Below are 7,916 nucleotides of genomic sequence, written 5' to 3' on the forward strand. Positions count from 1 at the left end.
GGCTTTGGTATGATTTTTCTACAATGAACACATATTTATAAATTAGAAAAAAAAGATTTCATTTGCATGTAAAAAATGAATACAGGCTTCTTCATAAAGCCTATACTCTACAATTGTGCTATGTGATTTCCTAATTTCTACAGCATCTCTCCTGAAGACTCAAACCGCTAAGAGATGAACAAGAAAAGTTCTACACCATACAACTGTAAAAGCTATATTAAGTAAGTTGGGATTATCTGTAACAGATGACTAGAAAAACAGAAAAGGGGCCAAGGTTGGTCCATAGAAGACCCATTGGGAGGAAATTTCAGAGAAAAAAAAAAAAAGGATCTTTAAGGCAAAATTATCAAACCAGTTGATAGTCCTGTCTTGCCTACTTCACAGAGGTAGGCAGTTCCACAGAAGGTTACGTCAAATAATGGATGCATAATTCATATAATACACCACAGAATGCACAGTGATATTAACTATAAAATATGTCGAGGCAAACCCAAGTTTAGATTATCTTTTTCTGAAAAAAATTGTTAGATAATTGTTCACTGGAATTTAGTGAGGCAAATATCTTGGAAGATCTACTTCTTCTTTTTTCATTAAATAAGTGTTTTTATTAGCAACAATAATAATGGTTAAATAATGAGTGCAATGAGCACCATCTGTGGGATGGACACGCTTGAAGCTCTGACTGGGGGAGGGGCAAGGGGAATGTAACCTAAACATTTGTACCCGCATAATATACAGAAATAAAAAAAAATAAGAATAATAATAATGGTTAAAAAAAATCAGCTTCCATTTATCTGTGCTAGATTGTATGCTGAATACTTTACATGAGCCATTCTCAGAATGTAGTTTGAGGACCTCATGATCTCTGAGACTTTTTTAGGTGATCAGTGAAGTTAAAACTATTTTCATAACCTAATATATATCTGATGTTATTTGCCTTTTTCATTCTCATTGTCTCATGAGTATACAGTGGAGTTTTCCAGAGGCTACATGACATGTGATAACACAACAGACAGAATGCAGAAGCAGATAAGCAGATCCAGTTGTCTTCTATTAAACCAGACATTGAAGAGATTTGCAAAAAAAAAAAGTAAACAATGCCACTTTTCTAATTTTTCATTTTAGAATATATTTTTCATTAAAATGGTTTTTAGATGTTAACATGTAATGCATTGAAAATGTCTCAGTTTTAATTTTTAATACAGTAAAATTAATAGATAAAACTTACATAGAAAAGCTTTTGGGTGTCTTCAATTTGTAAGAGTGTAAAGGGGTTTTAAATCCAATAAGTTTGAGAACAGCTGATTTATATTTAATCTTCAACTCATGAGGTAAGTTACATTTTATCATCATTTTCACAACACAAATGAGAAAAGAGATACACAAGTATTTTGCCCCAAATCACACAAGGAGTCTCTTAAACCAGCATTTGAATACAAGTCTGTAATTCCTAACCCTAACTCCTCCTCATCCCTAAGCAACTATTATCTACCCAAGGTAGTTAAAGATCATTTTTAGATAGCTACATGCTAATCCCTGTTTAAAAAACAATATTCTGTATTGGTTCTCTATTCTTTGTCTTTCCATTTTAAAAAGTAATGTGTGCTCATTGTAATGCTTTATATGTAAAAAATATACATATAAACATATAAAACTTTTTTCTTAAATCAAACACTGCAAAAATCACCTCTCATCACCACCACTAAAGAAAACTATTGGTAAGAATTTGGTGCCCACTAATTCTAAATTTATTTATTTATACACATATGCATACACACACATACTTTTTATCTGCATAAGCACAATTTTTTAAATGGGATCACATTGATTTAGCAATTTATGTCACTTAATACTTCTTGAAGATCCTCCTGCATCCACAAATAGATTTACCTCATGTTATAGATTATCATCATTTAACTTATCCAATTAAGGTCCCCTATATGGCTTGCTTCCAAACTTTTGCTATTACAAGAACAATCATAAGAAATATGCTGTATCTTTGTGTATTTGTGAAATCACATGCATCAGAAAATTCCTAGAAGTAAATTTCCTGGGTTAAGGGGCATAAACATTAAAAATCTTAATAGATTTTGCCAAAGGCCTTCCAAAATGCCCAACTTGCATTCTCACGTACAGCATATGAGATTTCCTTCAACAATTCAGCTTTTAAGTTCCTTGGAAAATTATACTTTGTGTTGCTTCAAAATGCCAAGTAGTAAAACTTTTTCAATAGTCATCTTAAATTCCATACAGAACCCTACACAAATAACACTCACAGAATGTATCAGAATAGTCTCCCTCATCTTTTTTCTTTACACCTTTTAAGTGCCTTCAAAGAGCAGGTGTATACACCAGGTGTATACAGCATCTTCAACTAGTACCCTCAAATATTAGATACCTTGATAAAAAGTTATCCAAACTATTTCAGAAGACCATTTAATACAAATCAGAACTATGCAGTAAAGCTGGGATCCAACATTTAAAGTAAAGTTGTAAGAGGAGATTTATTAAGCTTTATCTGCCCACTCAAAGGAGGAAAGCTACAAATGAAAAGCTATCAAATCATACCAGTGACCAAATTAGCTTACATGAAATAATAAGCAACAGATTTCATATCATAAATGTCAATGGAACAGATTGCAATAGTACGGATGGCTGTAATTGGAAAGAAAGTTCACTCAAATTCACATCATATTGAAAATGAAAACATTAATATTTTAAATGAAGTGTTTTGAATGTGACTATTCATTTCAGTCATATCAGACTGACATAAATCTTTGGTACTAATAAATATGATATGGTCTTTTTTTGCAAGTAGATAGTTTAAAAACCTATCATACTCTGACCTGCCTACTCTGTAATGGCTAATGGATATTCCAGGCCTATTTCATTGCAATCTCTTTTCTAGGATTTTGTGCCAGTAGTTTTAAATTGAAGGTCTCCCACACATCTTTATGACTTCATTAATTCATATCCAATTAGCTCAATTCTCAAATGGTATACGTAAGTCTCATTAGGGAACAAGTTAAAAATACTATAATTTTTCCTTCTACGAGTTCTCATAATATTACTGTGAAGTAAAGGAAATCAACCTGAAAATCAATTCACTTTTCCAAACCAAAGATTTATGAAACTAAGGGCTCATCCATCTTTGTGGCTGAGCAGTTCATCCTCAGTTCTAAGGTTCATCTCTGTTTATCAGCTACTGTATATAGTGAAAGTGATTTAACTTGTCACTATCAATAACCATTTACAGCTTAATTTAGAGTATGAGCATTTCTTTTAAAAATCTTGCAACTCAGATTTTTCACAAATTCATTTTTGTAGTTTCTCCCATTTCCAATGGGCAAAATTTTACCCTATCACTTACAGACTTACAATATAGCAAACATAGCACCTTAAAAGGTACAGGAAGTAGACTTAGAAATGCTTGGCATTCTTATTCTGTATTTATTCTTATCATTTTGAAAGACTTTATTAAAAAGCCAAAAAATAAGTCCGAGGATTAAGTGGCATATTTGGTATTGCTTGAACTTACAACTAACTATTCCCAATGAATAGAGAAACCTTCTCTTGCAATCTGAATCATGTGTAATTACAGTATGACAAGGTCTCTCCTGGGCGATGTAAGCTGGCATTTTTCCCAGGACTTGTCACATCATGGGAAGCACACACACAAATAAAAATCCAAAAATAAACATTTTAAAACAATGGCTTATAGACTGTATAAAGAAACTCCACAGTTGAGTAGAAAAATTGAGGAGTCCAACCAACAAAAAGACATCTCTCAGAGACATCTCAAAAGGCTGTTACCAAGCAGCTTACCACGCCTAGCAACAACGCCAGGTGTGGGATATGTGGGCAGCACCCTTGCATTCCCCAGGGCTGGACAGAAAATCATTAAGTATAGGAAATAAAGGGTAACATCGCAGCACAGATCCACTAAAGCAGAGTAATGGTGGTAAAACACAGAGGTTAATCATCTTTAATGTCATAATGCCAATTTATCAACTGTCAAGGTGTCTAAACAAAGTTACCTTAAGAGCTACATCTTCTGCCAACTGACTTAATTTTCCTAATACAATAAATATTGCTTTTTAAAAATGCATTTCACCTTGAAGTGACTAGAAGTCAAGTAGTAGTAACTGTGTAGACCAAGGATCTTAGAAGGTGGTTTCTTTTGTTTAAACTCCCTCTGCTCTACAGACACATGGAAAGGGAGAGAGAGATTCCAAGAAACATCACACCAAGCTCATATAGTGACAGAAACTTGACAATACTCATTCTTACCATGGTTTAGAGGAAATATGAAATATTATCTGACTATATTTTAACATAAAATGCTAACAAATTCTAAATATTATTTCCTTATAGGCCATGTATATTCCTAGCCCTCTATTAGAAGCTGGATTCATTTATTAGCCACCCAACAAAGCCCATCAAATTCACTGTTCAAGTTTTCAAGAGAAGCTATAAATCAAACCACTAAAGGCAAAAAAAATACAATCCTACTTCCCATTATATAAGGTTTGGAAACAAAAATAAGCACCACCACAAACCCCTACCACCTCTAAGGCACACAGCATTTCTCCTTTCTTTATTCAGTCCCTTGAATGTTCAATAATTTCCACATAGCTCTAAGCAGAATGGATTTATTATGATGTTACTCTAAGAAACTGCAGGAGTTCTAGATGCCAATAAAGATTACGGATCAAATGGAAGATAACTACTAACCATTGTGTCGACTTAGATAAATAAACCTGCTCACAAACAAAGCACCTTATTGTATTTGTACTGTTACCTCCACTAATCCAACTAAAACAACCAGACAGTAGCTTTCCAGAGACTGAAGGGCATAGAAACTGGGATTTCTCAAACCCCCTTTAAATTTCTTTTAAAATGACACCCCGTTTCTTTTATCCAAAACTGTCCTGCCCTAAACGGAAAACGTTTGGGGTTTGGGATCACAGAAGCTCAGCAGGATTATGCAAACTAGACTCCAAGGCTAAGAACCAAGGTGGGGAAGGACTGCAGCAAAAGGCAACATCGTTCCTCTGAAACTTAGCTTCGACCTTTGCAGGAACCCTCTCTCCCTGCAGATCACATCCAGCAGACACTTTGCTACGTTGCTCAAAATCAAAGGAGCAGTCAAATGCCATGGGAGCGACTGAGAGAAGAACAAGTAAGCCCCCCAACTAAACATAAAATCCAGAGTGGAGTGGGGTGTGGTGGTGGCTAACCCACAAAATGAAGTCTATGGCAACTGGCACCCAATGTGTCATATAAAAGAGAGAAAAGCAGAGAAGATCTTAAAGAAAACCGACTTCTCAAGGTGGTACAATAACTACATCCAATGCATTCTTTGCTAATAACACAGGTAAATCTCAATTTCTCTAGGAAAAAAAGCGCAAAGTGTTTATTCCCTCCAGCTCCACTCTCCACACGTCCAAACCCAACAACTAATTGCACCTTCCCCACAGAACCCGCCGCTAGCCCCAGAGGACCGGTGAGAGCTGGCTTGGGATGAATAAACACTCGACACCTGACGGGCCTTTCTCTGCGGCGACTTTCACGAAACCGAAGTCGCGCGCGGGCGGGCGGCAGCTGGGACCTGGCCGGCGCGGCGCCGCGCACCCGGATCCCGAGGCTACGCCAGCGAGCGCGGCGCGGGGGGCGGGGAGCCGGGCAGGGGGACCGCCCGGGCCAAGCGATTGTTTCCTCGCTCGGCAAAGACATTTTTTATCAAGCCCCTTTTGTATTCGAGCCCTACCTCTTTTTGGCCTAGGAAAGCTTTCGTGCAAGTGGAAGACGACTTTCTCCACAAAGTGCTGTATGTTACTGTGCTCCGGGCCGCGCACGAACACCATCCAGTCGTGGGTGAAGCCCTCCACGGTGGGTTTTTTCCTCACCTGGGCGCGGTGCCCCAGCTCCAGCTTCACCTGTACGGCACACTGCGGGCAGGGGGAGGAGAGACAGCCGTGAACAACAGGAAGGCGACGGTTCGGCACTGAACATTGCGCCTGACATTTTTTTTCCTCCTTCTTGAAACGCACATAAAAGGAAACGGCGGTGCCCTCTGCATCCACGTTTCACGCGCGTGGGCGCGCACACCCCACACCCCCAAATATACCCCGCCCGGCCGGCCGGGCCCTAGGCGCCCCGGGCCCCGCATCCACACCGGACAGGATTGTAACGGAATGTTACCCCCAGTCGGGAAGGGGGTCGGGGGAAAAGGGAGAGCACACTCAGCCACGACAAGCACGACAACAAATGCATTGGAAACAAATTAGAAGACAATTAGGAGGCGATGCCGGGCGGTTTCCCAGCGTGGAAGGGGAGATGGCTGGGACCCCGGAGGACGGAAGGGTTTCTGGCGAGCCCCCTCCCCGAAAGTACCGCGGCGACAGTCACACGCCGAGGAAGTCTTTGTGTACGTGTGTGTGTGCGTGCGTGTGGAGCGCTGTGCCAGGCGGAATGGAAACTACAGGCAGCCTCTGCTGATGGGCACAAACTCCCGTGGTCTTACCACGGGGTTCGTGCACAACAAAAATGAGACGTCGTCACACACACACAAACACACACGCCCGAAGGAAAACACGCCGAGGCATCCATAACTTAAAGCACCCCGCACCCCCCAGCGAAAAGCCCCACGCGATCTGCGAGGCCAGCCGAACAGAGCCCCCGCAACACACTTCCAGGAGCCAAAGTGGCCCCGAAGTACCTCCCACCTCCCCCCAAGAAATGAAATTCAGAACGCCAGGGCGGCGGGCGGACAGCCGCCGAGCCTCGGCTAGCGCAAAGCCCGGCGCTGGGGCAAAGTTGCGTGCGGCCCCGCCGCTGTCAGCCCTCACACTCCGGCTCACACACGCGCGCCGCGGAGAACGCACCATCGTAGCGGCCGCGGCGCTTTGCGGAGGTGCGGCCGCCGAGGCTGCTCGCCGCGTCCCCGGACTGTGCCCGCAGCTCCCGGCGGCAGCGGCGGCTGAAATATGGCTGAGTTATTATTCGCCTCCTTCCACCGTGTGTGAGTGTGTGTGTGAGTGCGCGCGTGTGAGCGAGAGGGAGTGTGTGAGTGCGCTTCTTGTAATTGCAAAGAGGCGAGGAGGGAGGGAGGCGCGGGGGGTGGAGGGGCGAGTGTGAGTGTGTGTGTGTGTGTGTGTGTGTGTGCGCGCGCGCCGGGGGGGTGGGGGCGGCGGGAGGAGGGGAGCGGAGGCTGAGGGAGAGGCAGCAGCTCCCTGCAAGCCGTACCAACCTTTCTCTAATTGGAAGCGCGGAGCGCTGGCGCTGTCTGGGCTGCGGCGGCGCAGGGCGAGGAAGGGAAGGGGGGGAGGTCTTTTATTATTATTTTTGCATGTACTTACCGAGCTAGCCATGCCTGGGGGCCCGGAGGTTTGCTGGGGTGTTGTGTGGTACCCCCCTCCCGCGCCCCCCTCAGCTGTAATTCATGAAGAAGCTGCTATGAATGAGAGCGCGCCCAGGAGCGGAGGGTAGATGGCGGACATTCTCTGCCTTTTTCCCCCCGCGCTCGCTTGCTCGCTCGCTCGCTTATTAAACTCAGCCCCAAAAGCAAAAGCAGCAGCAGCAGCAGCAGCTCCGAGGCCAGAGGATGATTCCGGAGCATGCGCCGTGGCGCCTGACACCCGGGCTCCGAGCCTCACGGGGCGGAGGGAGGGCTCGCGGGCGGGGCGGAGCGCGCGGGGAGGCCGAGCGGGCGAGCCAGGGGGAGCTCGAAAGAGCCAATCACTGGCCACCTCCCGAAACCCCGGCTGCCTGCTGCGCCACACTGGAACGCCTCGCTTAAAGTAACAGGTTCCTGCTGGGGGGGGTGGGAGGCTGGGGGCGCTGGAGCAGGGACAGCGGCCAGCTGGGGAACCACCCCATCCCCTGTGTAAACTCTGTTCGCCCTACAATAAAAA

At 43.6% G+C, this 7,916-nt stretch overlaps 1 protein-coding gene across 1 annotated transcript in view; it reads right to left on the minus strand.

The window, feature by feature from the left end:
* Positions 1 to 7,399, minus strand: part of MLLT3 (myeloid/lymphoid or mixed-lineage leukemia (trithorax homolog, Drosophila); translocated to, 3) — a 281,858-nt gene extending 274,459 nt beyond the window's left edge. The window contains exons 1-2 of the mRNA XM_012665014.1: positions 7,362 to 7,399; positions 5,771 to 5,951 (exon numbers count right to left, since the gene is read on the minus strand). Coding sequence (XP_012520468.1) covers positions 5,771 to 5,951; positions 7,362 to 7,373 — 193 coding nt within the window. The 5' untranslated portion in view covers positions 7,374 to 7,399. The remainder of the gene's footprint in view (positions 1 to 5,770; positions 5,952 to 7,361) is intronic.
* Positions 7,400 to 7,916: the final 517 nt, after the last annotated feature.

Source organism: Propithecus coquereli, unplaced genomic scaffold, assembly GCF_000956105.1.
Source record: "Propithecus coquereli isolate 6110/MARCELLA unplaced genomic scaffold, Pcoq_1.0 Scaffold95, whole genome shotgun sequence".
NCBI classification, from domain to species: Eukaryota; Metazoa; Chordata; class Mammalia; order Primates; family Indriidae; genus Propithecus; species Propithecus coquereli.